Genomic DNA, 18,928 nt, shown 5'->3' on the forward strand with positions numbered 1-18,928 from the left:
TGTATCCTAAGTCATCATGCATTATGGCAAATAAAGATCCATAGCTGATATCCAAATTTGTAGCCTATCTATTGGTCTACTCGAATCAAGGTTCTGTTAATGTGCTCTTGTGTGCGCAATGTTGATGGGCGACCAGAACAACCTTCGTCGGTTACACCTGTTCTTCCCACTTTAAATCATTTTACTTACTGATAAACCTCTCATTGATTCATGGTGCTAAGTCCATATTGAGTCAATAGCCGATTTCACTCCCTGTGCCCAAAGAAAGCGCACTACTACACTTTGTTCTTCAATGGTACAATCTTGTAATGGAGCGTCTATGTTTCTGACATTGTGGCTGCCACATGACTAAAGGCTGAGCGCTGTACAAACTATCCAACTTACAATGTACGAGTAAATATGTTACATTTTGCTAGCTCTATTCCGGTTATTTAACAATTGCCTTTAATTTTTGATTCGCCCTCGTATTATGACATTTCCGTCACAAGAGCACATGATAGTCAAGATGCTCTGTTATATTTCTAACTTATAGAACATAAAGCTAACTTATTATTGATGGTGTTACAGAATAAAGTTCTCTACTAGAATATTTAGAGAATCCGTCATCATCTTCACTAAGGGCTAGATTCACTAAACCTTCCTATCGTTCCCCAACCCGATTCACTAACCTCCTGGCCGATCAACCTCCAACCCGATACGATCCACGCATGCAAATGAGGGGAAACGGAATGCAAAGTAGGAAGCCCTCGATTCACTAAACAGAAGAAGAAACACCGATTGGGCTTGCCGATCTGAAGTGAAGCGACTGCTGAGGACGTCACTTCACTTCCTTACCAATTCTCCTGCCCTCTTCTGCCCTTTAAAAGCGCATTGCCAGCCCATGGTTTTTAACCCACACCGATGCTCCCCCCCCCCAACGTGCTGATGCTTGCCCTCATCACAGCCCGATGCCTGTCACCATCACCACCTATGGCAGGAGGGATTCCCACTTCCTCCTGCCATCTGTAACACTCCCGACTTCACCCCTCCAATGAAACAAATGGCAGGAGGGATGCCAACTCCCTCCTGCCACCCAAGGGATGCCCCCTCCCCACCCCCCTTCCCTTACCTGTAATGGAGCAGGAGGGGTGCTCAGTCCTGCTCCAATGCCCCCGATTCCATCCCATCCAACCACCAAAAAACAAACAGCAGGAGGGATGCCGACTCCCTCCTGCCACTCACTGGATGCCCTCTCCCTGCTCCCCTCCCCTCCCAGTACCTATAACAAAGCAGGAGGGGTGCTCCCAATCCCTCCTGTTCCAATGCCCCCGTGACGCTTCTGAGGCCTTGGGCTTGCCCCGTTGCATCGTGTGATACACGGGGAGGGACTTCCTTAGTACCTAAGAAAGTCCCTAATTAGCCAACATTAGGTATAGACGCAATTCATATCAAATATAGGCGCTGGACATGTAGGCCTCAAAAACCCTGGCACCTATGTTTGAGGTAGTTGCGATTCTACAAACATCCTCTATTCAATTCAGTGATTGACACGCAATTGGCAACCTTCTTTTAGGTGGCTGCCGATACCAGTGTTTGTAGAATCCGGCCCTTAGTGCATGCTAATTCTGTTAGCATGTGCTAAGCTTTAATAAAAGGACCTCTAAAGTTTAAGCTTATATTTTCTTGTTTCAGTATTTTTAGTTATCAGCAACTCCATTGAAACTTGTATCTTAAAACTATTCAGAGTCAACACTATTGTTAGTATAAGTAAGACATCCGTAAAGCCGATTTAACAGTTCCTACTGAATTTGGAAGAGTTGAGTATCACCTTTGAAAATGTATGGCAAGCAAATAAAAGTTCCTAAGCAATCCTAAGGTCTTCCTGCAGTTTTTCACAGACTGCATGTGCTTTAACAACTTTGAATAGTTTAGTGTCATATGCAAATTTAATCACCTCGCTTGTAGTTCCAATTTCTAGATCATTTATAAATAAGTTAAATAGCACCAGTCCCAGCACAGATCCCTGTGGCACACCACTATTTACCCTCCTCCACTAAGAAAAATGGACGTTCAACCCTACCCTTTGTTTTCTTTCCGATACCCAGTTCTTAATCCACAATTGAACATTGCTTCCTATCCCATGATTCTTTAATTTTATGAGGAGCCTCTCATGAGGAACTTTGTCAAAAGCCTTCTGGAAATCTAGATACACTACATCAGCCGGCAAACCTTTATCCACATGTTTATTTACATCTTCAAAGAAGTCAAGCAAATTGGTGAAGTAAGATCTCCCTCGGCTAAAGTTACCCATGCTGACTCTGTCTCATTAAATCATGTTTCTCTAAATGTTTCACAATTTTATTTTTTTATAATTGTTTCCATTATTTTGCCCAGCATCAAGGTCAGGCTTACCAGTCTGTAATTTCCCAAATCTCACATGGAACTCTTTTAAAAAATCAGTATAACATTTTGCATACACTTGCCATCTAGTCCATATCAAGGAGGAAACATCTGGATTCCACTTTTTCTTTAACAGTGTTACATAGAAACATAGATTATGACGGCAGAAAAGGGCTGTAGCCCATCAAGTCTGCCCACGCTAATGACCCACCCCCAGACTTCACCCCGCTAGAGATCCCACATACATATCCCATTTCTTTTTAAAATCGAGCACGCTGCTGGCGTTAATCACCTGCAATGGAAGTTCATTCCAATGATCGACCACCCTTTCGGTGAAGAAATACTTCCTGGCGTCGCCATGAAATTGCCCGCCTTTGATTTTCAGCGGATGACCTCTTGTGGTCGAAGGTCCTTTAAGAAAGAAGATATCATCTTCCACCTCGATGCGGCCCTTGATATATTTAAAAGTCTCAATCATGTCCCCCCTCTCTCTACGTTCCTCGAGCGAGTATAGCTGCAGTTTATTCAGTCTTTCCTCATATGGGAGGTTCTTGAGTCCCGAGACCATCCTGGTGGTCATTTGCTGAACCGACTCGATTCTCCGCACATCTTTTTGATAATGTGGTCTCCAGAATTGAACACAATATTCAAGATGAGGTCTCACCATGGATCTGTACAGGGGCATTATGACTTCGGGCCTCCGGCTGACGAAACCTCTACGGATGCATCCCACCATTTGTCTAGCCTTGGATGCAGCTTTCTCCACCTGCTTGGCAGTTTTCATGTCTTCACTAATGATTATTCCTAAATCCCGTTCTGCCCTAGTCCTAGCTAAGGTCTCACCATTTAGAGTGTAAGTTCTGCACGGGTTTCTGCTGCCAAGGTGCATGACCTAACATTTTTTAGCATTGAAGCCTAGCTGCCAAGTCGAGGACCAATGTTCCAATAAGAGCAGGTCCTGTTCCATACTGTCAGGCAAGGTGCTGTTATCTACTATGTTGCATAGTTTGGCGTCGTCGGCGAATAGTGTTATTTTACCTTGAAACCCTTGAGTGTTATAGCCTGCAAGTCCACTACAATAACAATTCAACATGCATAATACAGATGTCAAATACTATCATCAATACAACCTAAGTCAATTAGGGAATGTGGTGACAGTGAACTCCACAAGTTCACTGCTTTTAAGAAGGCATAATTGTGAGTCTTTGCTCACTTTAGGGATCTCTTGCTAAAGCACATGAGAAAAGGCTTACTTCAAAATGCTTTACAGATTTGATAATTTGCCTGTCAGCGCATGGGGGCATGCCATGGGTGGGGAAAGGGCATGGAAGTGTTATCCAACTAGTGCATGTACAATAATAGCACACACTTACTCCAAAATTCTATAAATGGCCCCTAAAGTTATGTGTGTGCATCGGTGCACATAGCCGAAGCACACACACAACTTAATTGAATAATGGGCCTAATCGACACTGATAATTGGCAATTATAACCTCATTAATTGGACATTATGTATGTAACTTGGTAGGTGTGATGTTATAAAAGTATGTGTCATTTCAAGTGCGTGATGCTGAAGAGGGGTCATGGTTAAGGGTGGATCATGGGCATGGTTTTGAGTTATGCGAAAGTTTATAGAATATGCGCTGATGTGCGCACAACTTAAATGCAGACATTTAGGCCTAGTTTTAACTGGCCTAAATGGGCATGCCTAAAAGTTATCAAGCATAAGCAGCACTAAGCATGATTCTACAAGTTGTGCATAACTTTTATAGAAATGTGCTTAGCTCAGCACTAGTTGGTGCTAATTTTTAAGTGTACTATACAGAATCAGGCCCTTATTGGATAGTGCAGACTTAAGGCGGTGAGTGTTTGACATAGAGTTAGTGTTTGACATAAGAGTTACCAGACATCCGGATTTACCTGGAAATGTCCTCTTTTTAGAGGACTGTACAGGGATTTGGACGGATATTGAAAAGCTTTAAGCTCGAAGCCACATCTGGAGGGCATCTGACTACATCTGGAGGGCATCTGACTATGCACAGATGCAACATGGTGACATTATATGCATGCACACATGCAGGGCCGCCATCAGAAATTTCTGGGCCCCTTACTGAGCAATCCTATTGGGCCCCCCCCCCCCGCACCCCTTCCCCCTCCTTCTTCCATGGACCGAATACACACATACTTTTCTCTGTCTCCGCACTCTTTGACCAAAAGATTTGTAAGCCTGCAACCACGTCAAGGTAGACTCTTTCAGCAGCTCCCCTCCCTCCCCCTTACCTTTGTGGCCAAGTCAAAATGATCTACCAACAATAAAATTTTAAAAACACAAAGCACGCTGTACGCAGAGAAAATGTTAATTATCATTTATATTCCGTGGGTTTTCAAAGAGGTCAAGGCAGATGACTTTATGCAATGTCACCTCAGTAACAACTATACAAAAATAGACAAATATTCCCCCTCCCTTTTTACTAAACCGCGATAGCAGTTTTTAGCGCAGGGACCTGCGCTGAATGCCCCACGCTTCTCTTGAAGTTCATAGGCTCCCTGCGCTAAAAAACGCTATTGCGGTTTAGTAAAAGGGGTCCATAGTGCAAAATATAGACAGCATATATAAATTCTCAAAACGGACACATTTTGATCACTAAATTGAAAATAAAATCATTTTCCTACCTTTGGTAATTTCATCAATCTCTGGTTGCACTTTATTCTTCTGACTGTGCATCCAATATTTCTTCCCTTCTTTCAGCCTCCTGTATGCTTCCTCTCCCCCAGACCTCATTCCCTCCCCAAACTTTTTCTTTGTTTCACCCTGCCCCCTTCTTTCTTTTTCTCTCTCTTTCTCCATACCCCCTTTCATTCTGTATGTCTGTCTTTCTCTCTTTCTCCGTGCCCCATTTTTCTTTGTTTCACCCAGCCCCCTTTCTTTTTTTTTTCTGGATCCCTGTCCCCCCCTTTCTTTCTTTCTCCTTGCCCTCCCCTATGCCACCACCATTGGGAAAATGCTGCCACTGCCACTGGGGAATAGGCTGCCACTGCCGCTATCGGGAACAGGCCGGCGCCGAGTTCGCCCTGCTTCTCTTCCCTGCGGGGCCGACCAACTCTCGCCACTCGACGTCAATTCTAACGTCAGAGAGGACGTTCTGGGCCAGCCAGGCAGCGATTGGCTGGCCCAGAACGTCCTCTCCGACGTCAGAATTGACGCGGGTGGCGAGAGTTGGTCAGCCCCACAGGGAAAAGCAGGGAGAACTTGGCACCGGCCTGTTCCCAATGACGGCGGTGGCACTCAAGTGGCTAAAGAGACGCAGTTTGCCAGCCTAGGGAGAACACTGGAGGGTGGCCAGCTGTGCACCCTCTTGGGGCGTAAACCCGGGGCAGACCGCCCCCACTCCCACCTTGGTATGCCACTGTCTTACCTCACTCCCTCCCTATGACCAAAAATTCTCCTTTTTTCTATTCCCCGTGTACACACCCATCTCTTTCCCTCCCTTCCTCTCTCCCAAGTCCTTGCCTTCTGTGTCCAAAAACACATTCCCTCCCCCACCTCAGCATCTCTTTCCCTCCCTTCCTCTCTCCCAAGTCCATGCCTTCTGTGTCCAAAAATGCATTCCCTCCCCCACCTCAGCATCTCTTTCCCTCCCTTCCTCTCTCCCAAGTCCATGCCTTCTGTGTCCAAAAACCCATTCCCTCCCCCACCTCAGCATCTATTTCCCTCCCTTCCTCTCTCCATAGTCCATGCCTTCTGTGTCCAAAAACCCATTCCATCCCCCCACTTCAGCATCTCTTTCCCTCCCTTCCTCTCTCCCAAGTTCATGCCTTCTGTGTCCAAAAATGCATTCCCTCCCCCACCTCAGTATCTCTTTCCCTCCCTTCCTCTCTCCCAAGTTCATGCCTTGTGTCCAAAACGCATTCCCTCCCCCTTTTGTGTTCCCCGTTTGCCTCCCAGCCCATCTTAGCAACTTTCTCAGCAAAATGTAGCTCGAGGCGCACACATTGCCGACCAGAAGTCTTCCCCGACTTCAGCGTTGACGTCGCAGGGCGGGCTTTGCTTAAGCCCTCCCTCCGACGTCAGCGCTGACGTCGGGGAAGGCTTCCGATCGGCTGTGTGTGCGGCAGGGCAGTCGGAGTAGAAGACGAGCCTCGCGGCTCGAGTTATATTTAACCCCGCGGATCCCCCATCGTCCCCGTTCAGCTCTCTCTGTCACCCCCCCCCTAGGTACGCTACTGGCCCGGGCCCCCTGTCAGCTCCAGGCCCCTAAATGCAGGACTGGTAGTACTGCCCTGATGGCGGCCCTGCACACATGCCTGTGATATATCCAAGTTGCATCCGCCCATGCGCAGATGCCCTCCAGATGCGGCCCAATGATATGAGGTTTGTGTGGGGCTGGGGTTGTGGGATGGAATTAGGCAGGGCTGTGGGCAGGATGGGGCCAGACCATGCATCTTCTTTTTGTCCTGCAAAAATCTGATAACCCTAGTTTGACATGTTCCCTGAACCTGTACTAATGATCATAAATAAACAGGGTCCTTGTCATGTAGGACATGAAACAATGAACCCAGACCAAGGTACTATAGCTATAGTAATGAAAAGATTTCAGATTTGCTAAACATGTTTATGCTATGGACACCAGAAGCATAGCCAAAACTTAATTTTTTGGAGGGGGCCCAGGGATGAACTGGAGGTGGCAAGCATTTTTCCCCCCACCATCTGCTTCCGCTGTCACTGCCACATCACATCTTTGCTGGTGAGGATACTCAAGTCCTGCTAGTTTAGGGTTACCAGATGTCCGGATATACTCGGACATATCCTCATTTTAGAGGACATGTCCGTGCGTCCGGACAGCTTTTCAAAACCCGGCGTGTGCAGATGCCCTCCCAACTGACAAGAACAGGCTGAGGGGGTGTGGCTTGGGCATGGCATGGGCGTAATGGGGTGGAACTGGGCGGGTCTATGGGTCCAGATTTTACACAAGTAAAATCTGGTAATCCTTTGATAGTTAAAGAGATTTGCTACTGGAGTTCCAGCCTGTGCTGCCAGAGCAATGAGGAATCTGGCAGGTGCTCTAGCCTCCAACACCAGCACTTCTGTACATGCTCAGTTTAATGCATGAACTGAACATGCACAGAAGTGTTGGCATTGGTTTTAAAAAAGGTTTGGACAGTTTCCTGGAGAAAAAGTCCATCGTCTGTTATTGAGAAAGACATGGGGGAAGCTTTTTCTTGCCCTGGAATGTTGCTATTCCTTGGGTTTTGGCCAGTGATCTGGATTGGCCACTATGAGAACAGGCTACTGGGCTTGATGGACCATTGGTCTGACCCAGTTAAGGCCATTCTTTTGTTCTTATGGATCACCCCACCAACTTCCTGCTGATCAATCAGCACAGGCAGAGGCTCCAGCAGTGAATCTCTTCATCTGGCAAGACTTGAGCATCCCCACCAGCCATAAATCTGGTTCTGCAGGGGAGTCTGAGCCCCCTGTGGCTACACCATTGATGTAATTGTACACCCTTCAACTTAACATCATCAGAGCTTCTAATACAGTCTGAAAATCCCTGGTGGCAAAAATATATTATTCAATGACAGGCTAATTGTAATTTAGAAGTAGCAGTCATTAAAATATCTTTCTGTAAAGTTAATAATGCTGAAACATGCTGCATCTGTAGTTATTTGATGACTGATTATATGGAAGTATACCAATTTCTGCTTTCTAAATGAGGTTGTTTTTCTTCAACAGGAGTATTTGTCCTGACTCATATTATTAACCGGTTCCGAATCATACCCCTTACATTTAAGGACCAGTTCATTATTGCCTATGGAGGTCTTCGTGGAGCTATCTGTTTCTCCCTTGTATTTCTCCTGCCTGCTGCAGTGTTTCCGAGAAAGAAACTCTTTATCACTGCAGCTATTGTGGTGATATTTTTTACAGTTTTTATTCAGGTATGAACTGACAATATGGAGGAAAAATTTCACAAGCCATTTCTGTGTGTTAAGCAATGCTTTATGTACAGAGATATGCACTTCCAAATAGCTAATTTGATGTGCATGTAGAATTACATGTATATTACCTATATTTGTGTAGTTGCCCAACCTGAACAAAGGCGTTTTGGGGTGTGAGGTTGAGGAATGTGCTGTATTTACGAGTGTGCATACTTTTGCAAATATAGGCATGTGCATGGAAATTAACCCAGTAAATACGTATGCCAAGAAATGTGCATCCCTAAATGTAAGGACATGGAGGGCAATTTAACTAAAATTGAGGCAGTGGTATAGCGAAGGGCAGTGGCACCTGGTATCTCATCCACTTTCCCCCCCTTTGAGGAAGGGGGGGTCTCTTAAAAATACATTCACCTGCCCCTTCCCCATAACTCTTGTAGTTGTTACTGGCAGCAGAAAGCAAGATCTTCCCCCACCTGTTTGTGCTGGTTGAGCCTGCCCTCTGACTTCATTTCCTGGTCCCACAAACTGCATGCCGATTCCCATGCCTAACTTTGGTCCCACTTATGCCTGATGAAATTTAATGTAAATGATGGCACCTAAGTTAGGCACGCTCACCCAGTATTCTATAACCACACATCAATGCCCTTCCCATGGCCACACTCATTTTTAGGATACATGCTATGGAAGTTAGGCGCCCTGCCTTAAAGAATAGCACACAGCCAGATGTGCACACCAATGTTAATGAGCACCAATTAACAATTGGTTGTTGGCACCCTAATATTGATGGTTAAGAGTTCATTAACCAATTAATTTGCACCTATATCTCAGCAGCAGTGGCATAGTAAGGCGGGTGGTGGGGTGGAGCACCGCAGGTGCCATCTTGGTGGGGCACCGGCATCTCTCAGCTCCCTCATGCCATGCTCATGCCCTCCCTTCCTCTGTGCCTCTTTAAATCTTCGCCAGTGTGAGTAACATCTCCGGCCTGCTGCTCGTGCCAGCCTGGCTTCTCTCTGAAATCACTTCCTGAGCATGGGGCCAGGAAGTGACATCAGAGGGAAAGCTAACGCTGGTGAGAGCAGCAGGCCGGAGAAGCTGCTCGTGCTGACAAAGATTTAAAGAGTAATTGGGGGAAGGGAGAGAACAAGTGTGGCTGGGAAGGAGTGGGGAGGCAGAGAGGAGGGTGCAGAAGGGCATTTAATAAAGCATGGACAATTATGCTATTCTTCACACAGCAGACCTTATTCATCACAAGAGAAATGAGTGATAAATCAGGCTTAGTTTGCCAAACTCTGCTAATCTACAGTGTATGCTTCAGTTTTCCTTTACAGTGCAGCAACAGCTGATTTAAACATAGTATCAAGCACCACATAACCTTTATACTCCTGTGTCACTAAAGGTTCTGCTCTCCTGCTCCCTCCCCTCCCTCAACATCACTTCCTGTTGTAGTATTGGATGGAATGGTTTGACTTTCAGTGGCACAGGAGCATGAATGCTCCATGGTGCTTGATACTGCATTTAAATCCACTGTGGCTTTGCCTGAGATATGAAAATGAGATGCACTGACTATGGGGCAGGCAGAAAAAGAACAGCATGAGCAACAGTAAAATGCTCTATTACACTTTCTAACACCAGCCTTAAGCATTGTCCTTCTCCTTCACCTCCCTCCTTCCCCAAAAAAACTTTGTCCATGCTTTGTATTGAAAGTTCTTGGTGTGTCAGTCCTGAATCCAATAACCTATAGAAAATACACAGACACACACACACACACATACATTTCCCTGTGTGATACTTTGTCACCATTTGCTGTAGTCATTCAATGCATTTTCAATTTCAAACATATTAACTTCTTGTATTTTTTTTCCATTCCCAGGGAATAACAATTCACCCTTTGGTAGTGTTTCTTGATGTTAAAAGATCAAGCACAAAACAGTCAGTTGTCAGTGAAGAAATTCACAGCCGGGTAAGTAATTTATTATTATTTAGTGCAACAAAATACGCAGGTTTATTTCAGGTAAATAACACATGAAGAGGTGCAAGGTGGTGACAATTCCCGTAGAATTTGTAGTCCATGCAAAGTACGATAACAGCATTCAAAGACTGGAAAAGTAGAGCAAGCATTATTTGCAGTAGTTGGAACATTAAGGGTTTTTATTATGGAAACTGTACCCACAATATTCAGCTATGTAGTCAGTGTTTGTTTTAAATGGTGCCTGCTGCAGTCAAGTTATATTGGGTATTTTGGAAGCACCAAGAGTTACTCCAACGATGACAATATTCAGTTCTGATACTCATTTAACTATCTGGACAACTTAGGACAGCTTTTTTTGCTATCCTAAATTATCTGGATGGTTATCTTGATTCCAGAGCTGAATATCATCAGTCTATGAGCTACTCCCAGTTCTACCCAGGATCTACTGACGAACTATCCTGGCACTATCAGATAGCACTGGGATGATCTGTAGATACTTTCAGCAGCAATATGCAATAATGCTGCTGACAATCTGGGTTTTGCTCTATAGGAAGTTGTACTCTCCCAGAAATAAAACTCTGAATCTGCAGTGCTTATTGTGTACACAGATCCATGGTCTCAAATTAATTCTCTGTTAGGCTGGCAATAGAGTGATATGCAAAAGTCTGAAATAGTTGGATAAAAATTAGGAAAATGAGCATTAAAAAAAATTATTGTGACCAATTTGTTGGAAAGTGATGTCCAAAAAGTTTACATCAACAGTACAGGCAGGGCCAGATTAAAGGGTAGGCCCAGTAGGCACGGGCCTCGGGCCCAGAAACATCAGGGGGCCCACCGGTGTTAGGGGAAGACAAACAGGCTGTCCGGGCATCTCTTCCCTTCCAGGGCCAGTGTTAGGGGGCAGCAAATATGGCAGGGGGCCCCCAATTACTTGGTGAGGTGATGCAAACTTCCCTCCCTTCGACTCCCTCACTGCCCTCTCTCCTGCCACTGCTGCAGTCTGTAAGCAAATTGAATCCATTCCATGGGGCTGCTCAAATACTGTGCATGCCAGCTTCCCTTCTCCTCCAAAACAGGAAGTTACATCATGAGGGGAAGGGAGGAGAAGGGAAGTAGACACACACAGTATTATTTTCAAGTACCTATAAAAATGGCTGTCTGGTGTATGTTGGTGATGGCCTCAGTTTTGAAAGGGGTGGAGGGAACTCATCGGCTAAATGATAATTCTTGATAAATGATAATTCCTGAGAAATGGATAAAAAGGATCTCAGTATAAACAACAAAAGAGTGCAATTCATGTAATAGCTCAAAGCCTCTTAAAATATAATACCATCTTCAGTCCTAAAAAAAGCTTCATTTTCTCCCAAAATGTAATATGCTAAACATGATTTTGCAATATACTGTCCAAATATACTGTCCAAAAGAGAAAGCCAATAATTCCACAGTAATATTGGAGTCCCAAAAGAGTACAAAGAAGCTGTAGAATTGAAGTTCTTGATTCAAATATGAGCAGAAGTCTTATAAGATACACACTCATTCACAAAAAGGAACAAGGTCACAATTGTATATTGAATATTCATAGGATCAAACTCATCCACATGGAATGACAGTATTGTAGAAACTGTGCTTGTTTTGGCTGTAATAGCCTTCCTCAGGGGTTCCGGATGTTGAGTATGTGACAATTATCAGCATAGGAGGGGCTTAAGGTATTCAGGCTAATCAGGGCCTTAGGCCCCTCCCTGTACAGGATGCACCGGGAAGGGGAAGGCCCGCCATTTCGAAGAGGTGGGCCTGCTGGCAAAAGGGAGTGGGCAACCCTCTTGCCAGCTTCTACAAAGAAGTACAGGCTTGGGGTCTCTTGAGCTGGGTTTTTTTTGAGCTGAACCCCAGCCCACCAGCCCCCTAGGGCTGTCTTTTGAGGTATTGTTGATGGGTTTGTGGGAGGGGGTATCTTTGAGTAGGGGGGGGGATGCCAGGGGAGAGCCATGGAGAGTGTCGGTGGATCCAGGTGGCCCAGATGTACAACGGGATTGCTGAGGCAGGAGGAAGAGGGCATCCATCCTATCTCATTGGCTGCAATGCTGTTACAGGGGCTGCCTCTGTTACAAGACACTATTCGGCACCTCGCCCACCTACCTCATGAAGCACTTTGTTCTTCAGGACCATCCACGCCCCTCCCACAATACTCTGATATTATCATTCCCCACCTCCAAGGCATGTCAATACAAAAAATTCCAGGCAGGCATCTGTAACAATACATTAAGCGCTCTCCTCTTGAAATCTCCATCATACCAATCTTTCAGAAAATCTCTGAAATCCCACTTATTCAACAAGCTTATCTGATCCTTCAAAACCCATCCATCCCACCTACATTGCCAACATGTACCCCCTCCTCCCTGCGCACCCCCTTCCCACTCTAAAACAATGCTGTAATCTTCATTTTCCACGATACCTGCGGTATCCATACTGTATTTCTAATAATAATAATAATAATAGCAGCAGCTTTATTTATATCCCGTCATACCTATTCAGTTCAAGACGGTATAGTACAGAGGTAGGCAATTCTGGTCCTCGAGAGCCGGAGTCAGGTCAGGTTTTCAGGATATCCACAATGAATATGTATGAGATGGATTTGCATGCACTGCCTCCTTGAGATGCAAATCTATCTCATGCATATTTTTGTGGATATCCTGAAAACCTGACCTGACTCTGGCTCTCAAGGACCAGAATTGCCTACCCCTGTACTATACCATCTTGAACTGAATAGGTATGACGGGATATAAATAAAGCTGCTATTATTATTATTTTTATTATTATTTTAAATCAATAAATAATTAATGACCCTGGTACTTTAGATAGATTGTGAGCCCACCGGGACAGATAAGGGCTTGAGTACCTAACTGTAAATTGCTTAAATAATTCTGATAGGCGATCTATAAATACCAAAATAAATCAAATAAATAAATACTAGTCGACACTGATTTTTTTAGATGGACTATGGTAGGCTCTCGGCTATCTGTCACCCTTGGGGGTTGGTCAAAGCTGGATAACTGTTTTTCTGGTTGCTTGAGAGTTACTGTAAAAAAAAAAATACTGTAGCAGCCCTCCCTCAGGTCCTCTAAGCAGCAGAGCCCGTCCTGAGAACCCCCTCCCTCTGGGCTGGAGGCAGCAGTAGCAGCCAATCCTGACAATCCCTGTCCTCTCCCTCGGACTGAAAGCAGCAGCGACAGTCGATCCCGACAACCCCCCTACCTCCCTTACTGAGGCAGTAGTAGCAGCCAGTGAACAAAAGAAGGGCCATAAACAGGCTGTTTATGGCCAGCTCCGGTAGGGCCTTTCTTCTGCCATGTCAGAAGTTACATGACAGAGGAAAGGCCCTGCCGGTTCTGGCCAGAAGCAGCTTGTTTACGGCACTTCTTCTGTTCACCAGCTGCCGCTGCTGCCTTGGTAATGGAGGGTGGGGGGTTGTCAGGCTCAGCTGGTGCTGATGCTTCAGGGCCAAGGGAGGGAGGGAATTGTCAGGATCTACTGCTGCTCCTGCTTTGGGGATGAGGGAGGGAGGAGGGTTGTCAGAATTGGATGCCGCTGCTGCCTTGGGCCAAGGAGTGGGAATTGTCAAGACAGCTGCCGCTGCTTTGGGGATGGGAGAGAGGGAGGGAGATTTGTGGCTCTCTGCTGCTTTGGGGGCTGGACGGAGGGAGGGAGTTGTTTGGAGGTTGTCTGAGGAGCGTGGGAGATTTTGTTTTTTTGGCTGGCAAATTTTTTGCCGGTTGGTTGAGAGTGCCTGTTAACTGAATGCTAATTAGCTGAGATTCTACTGTATATAGAATCAGGCCCACAGTGCTTTCATCACAGAAAAGCACTTTTTCCCACTTTTCACAGATCCATTTTGAGCATCTTCATGTCCACTGAATTCTGCACTTCCTCTAGATATCTGTCATGAGTGAAGTTCTTACTTTTCACCCCCTGAATCCATACTCTAGGCACCTTATATGTACCATAAATGAAGAAACTGTCATGCTACACTTCTCATGCCCCTACCTGAGCAGATGTAGTGTGGGCTTGTGGTGAGCTAGAGAAGTGCATCTAAGAGTTTTATCTTGTCTAGGAGTAGACAATCAGGGGTGGCTTGAATGTACCCTGTCAGCAACAGATTTAGTCTCACACTTCCTCTTTAAGATCTTGATTGCTGCACTCTTACTCCAGCCCACTTTATTTCACTATTTCAGTGCCGGTAAAGTCTTCCTCCAACATCACCAACAACACATGAATGCTCTAGTAGTACATGGACAAAAATCTGCTTTTCTCCATTGTCAAATGGATTTTCAGCAATAATGATAGTACTTCCCACAACTTTCTGCCAAAGAGCAACACTATTATGTGATTGGTTGACAAACAAGACCCTTTGATTAGATAGAATTACATGCCTGTGACTGGCTGATTTTGATTGTGCAGGATCTGTATATATAAAGTCTGTATTAATGCAGGTATATTTAACCAATAAACAATGTTTATAAAAGTAACTAAACAAATCTGCTTGTTTTTTAAGAGCGAAAGATAAACTTAACCAAAGTACATTATAAGCAACTTCTAAGATGCCTAACAAACTTATTGCACTTCTTTGAAGGAATTAGCAAACAAATGGACAAAGGGGACCCCATAGACATCATATACTTGGATTTCCAAAAAGCCTTTGACAAGGTACCCCATGAACGCCTACTACGGAAACTGAAGAACCATGGGGTGGAAGGAGATGTACATACATGGATCAAAAATTGGTTGGCAGGTAGAAAGCAAAGGGTAGGAGTGAAGGGCCACTACTCGGACTGGAGGAGGGTCACGAGTGTTATCCCGCAGGGGTCAGTACTCAGGCCGCTGATGTTCAATGTATTTATAAATGATCTAGAAACAGGGATGAAGTGTGAAGTTATAAAATTCACAGACGACACCAAACTATTTAGTGGAGTTAGGACTAAAGAGGACAGCAAAGATTTACAAAGGAACCTGAACAAACTGGGAGAGTGGGCGAATAAATGGCAGATGAACTTTAATGTAGAGAAATGTAAAGTCTTGCATGTGGGAAACAGAAACCCGATGCAATGGGAGGGCTGGTATTGGGTGAAAGTAGCCTAGAGAAGGACTTAGGGGTACTGGTGGACAAAACAATGAAGCCATCGGCACAGTGCGCAGCGGCCTCTAAGAAGGCGAACAGAATGCTAGGCATTATCAAGAAGCGTATTACAACCAGAACGAAGGAAGTTATCCTGCCATTGTATTGGGTGATGGTGCGCCCGCGTCTGGAGCACTGCATCCAATATTGGTCGCCGTACCTTAAGAAGGATATGGCGATACTCGAGAGGAGAGGGTACAGGAAAGAGCAACGAGATTGATAAAAGGTATGGAAAACCTTTCATATGCTGAAAGATTGGAGAGACTGGGGCTCTTTTCCCTGGAGAAGCGGAGGCTTAGAGGGGACATGATAGAGACTTACAAGATCATGAAGGGCATAGAAAAAGTGGAGAAGGACAGATTCTTCATACTTTCGACAACTACAAGAACGAGAGGGCATTCGGAAAAATTAAGAGGGGCCAGATTCAGAACCAATGCTAGGAAGTTCTTCTTCATCCAAAGAGTGGTGGACACCTGGAATGCGCTTCCAGAGGATGTGATAGGTCTGAGTACGGTATTGGGGTTCAAGAAAGGATTAGATGATTTCCTGAAGGAAAAGGGGATAGAGGGATATAGATAGAGGATTACTATACAGGTCCTAGACCTGATGGGCCGCCGCGTGTGCGGACTGCTGGGCGTGATGGACCTCTGGTCTGACCCAGCAGAGGCATTGCTTATGTGCTTATGAGCTCTTGCCTAGAAGTGAAAAACCTGCATGGCGGCCTTGCTTAGGCTACCAGGACTGCCCATTTCAGACTTTTTCAAAGATTTATTATAGACATGAAGCAAATAAGGCAAATCCATAAATGTTCTCTCATCAATAGTTTCATTCCTTTTAACAACTTCTAATAGCTTGCAATCTCTTAATGATACGCAGACCAAAATAGCAGATAGTCTGACTCACACTAGCATATGATGATTTATCTCTGACCCCTTGTCCTTTAACATAACATAACAAAATAACAGATTTCTAGACCACATAACCGTGAGTTCAGTGCGGTTAACAAAAGATTATGCTATGAGGAAATACAATGTTGATGGGATGTGAAGATTTAGTTAGTCAGAAATTTGGAAAAGAGAAAAGTCTTCAAAAGTTTTCGATAATTAAATAACCATATAGCTTTCATGGCAGATGATGCTCTCTCAGTAATGGTTCTACAACAAGATAGCTTAAAGTTTCTTGTAATGCAGATTGTAGTCATTTTTCAGATGGCAAGCATCATAGAGTGATAGATCCAGAATGATAGATAAACAATATCCCATACCAACAAGTTTGTGAATCTTGAAGAAAGACCTACTGAAGCTTGAGGAATACTCTGAAATTTGGCAGCTAAGATTTAATGCTAAGAAATGCAAGGCCATGCATTTAGGCTGCAAAACCTGAGGGAATGGCACAGTTTAGGGGGTGAAGAATTTTTGTGCACAAAAGAGGAACAGGACTTGGTTGTGATAACATGTGATCTTAAAGTGGCCAAACAGGTTGAAAAGCTAGAAGGATGCCTGCTTGCATAGGGAGAGGAATGGCCAGTAGGAAAAAGAAGGTATTGATGCCCCTGTATAACACTCTGGTGAGACTTAATTTAGAATACTGTGTACAATTCTGGAGACTACACCTTCAAAAAGATATAAACAGTATGGAGTTGGACAGCTACTAAAATGATTGGAGGTCTTCATCATAAGGCAAAAGGGGACAGACTTAAAGATCTCAATCTGTATACTTTGGAGGAAAGGCAGGAGAGGGGAGATATGATAGAGACGTTTAAATACCTACGTAATGTAAATGCACATGAATCAAGTCTCTTTCATTTGAAAGGAAGCTCTGGAATGAGAGGGCATAGGATGAAGTTAAGATGTGATAGGTTCAGGAGTAATCTAAGGAAATACTTTTTTACAGAAAGGATGGTAGATGCATAGAACAGTCTCCCGGAAGAAGTGGTGGAGACAGAGACTGTGTCTGAATTTAAGAAAGCATGGAATAGGGACATGTGCTCTTTTTAGAGGACTGTCCGAGCATCCAGATGGATTTTCAAAACTCGACAGTTTGTCTGGGATTTGAAACACGTTGAACTCGGGGCCTTGTCTGGAGGGCCTCTGCACATTACATTACATTAGTGATTTCTATTCCGCTTGTGCCTTGCGGTTCTAAGCGGATTACATTAGAAGATGGCTGGACATTTCCAGGCGATGACAATACAATTATTTGTATAACTTTACAAACTTTGCAAACCTAACTTTACTTAACTTTTCGTACATAACTTTACATAACTTTACGTACATAACTTTACATAACTTTACTTGGAGTTACTTTGTGTTACTTTACATTGTCCTTACCGTGCTTGCATAACTTGCATTAAGTTTACATAATTTATCTTACATAATTTATCTTACATAACTTTACAAGACTTTACGTAGAGTTATTTTATGTTATTTTACCTTATTATTCCAGTACATTGCATAACTTACATTACATGATATTACAAAGCATAACCTTATGTTATATTACAACGCATAACCTTATGTTACTTTACATAATATTACAACGCATAATCTTATGTTACCAAAAAATCGTCTGTTCCTAGGTTGCTATATCTGATTTTTTCGGTATTTGGGGAGACTGTGTTTCTAGATATGAATTGGCTTTACGCCCGATGCAGCTAGATTAGATGTTGCCTATGGGGACGAAGTTGCAGTTGGTTGTGAGTTGCAGTAGGTTATGAAGGGAGAGAAGATGATGGTAGATTATAATATTGGGATGTGTTTTTTGAATAGTATGGTTTTTATATCTTTTCGAAACGCTTTGTAGTCCGTAGTTGTGGTCAGCAGCTTGGATATGGTGGGGTCAATTTTCGCGGCCTGTGTAGCAAGTAGGTTGTCATATAGCTTTTTGCGTTTTGTGCCTTTGAGTGAGGGGTAGGTGAATGGAGTCTGGGTTCTCCTTACTCTAGTTGAGAGGTTTCGGGTTAGGCGGCTGTTTAGGTAGTGAGGTGCTGTTCCGTTTAGTGCTTTGAATAATAAACAGTATAGTTTGAATTGAGTTCTTGCTTGTATCGGTAGCCAGTGTGAGTCGAGATAGGCATTAGTGATGTGATCGTATTTTCCTAGCGAGTAGATAAGTCTGAGTGCTGTGTTCTGTACTGTCTGTAATTGTTTGGTCATGTAAGCGGGGCAGGGTAGATAAAGGCTGTTGCAGTAGTCTACAAGTCCTAGTACAAGTGATTGGACTAAGATCCTGTATTGAATTTTGTCAAAGAATTTTCTTATTTTTCGCAGGTTGCGCATGGTGTAGAAGGCTTTTTGGATGGTTTTGTTAGTGTGAGTCTGCATTGTGCATCTCCTGTCTATTGTTACTCCCAGGATTTTGAGTGCTGGCTGTATTGGGTATGTGATTGCATTTGTCGTCAGATCAGTTAAGGTAGGTTCTTTGTCTTTTTCTAGCAGCAGGAATTTGGTTTTATCCGTGTTCAGTTTCAGTTT

At 44.1% G+C, this 18,928-nt stretch overlaps 1 protein-coding gene across 1 annotated transcript in view; it reads left to right on the top strand.

Moving 5' to 3' along the window:
• Nucleotides 1-18,928, top strand: part of LOC117362871 (sodium/hydrogen exchanger 2-like) — a 146,315-nt gene that overhangs the window by 65,888 nt on the left and 61,499 nt on the right. The window contains exons 5-6 of the mRNA XM_033949944.1: nucleotides 8,114-8,316; nucleotides 10,187-10,276. Coding sequence (XP_033805835.1) covers nucleotides 8,114-8,316; nucleotides 10,187-10,276 — 293 coding nt within the window. The remainder of the gene's footprint in view (nucleotides 1-8,113; nucleotides 8,317-10,186; nucleotides 10,277-18,928) is intronic.

This window comes from Geotrypetes seraphini, chromosome 6 (assembly GCF_902459505.1).
Source record: "Geotrypetes seraphini chromosome 6, aGeoSer1.1, whole genome shotgun sequence".
Taxonomy (NCBI): Eukaryota; Metazoa; Chordata; class Amphibia; order Gymnophiona; family Dermophiidae; genus Geotrypetes; species Geotrypetes seraphini.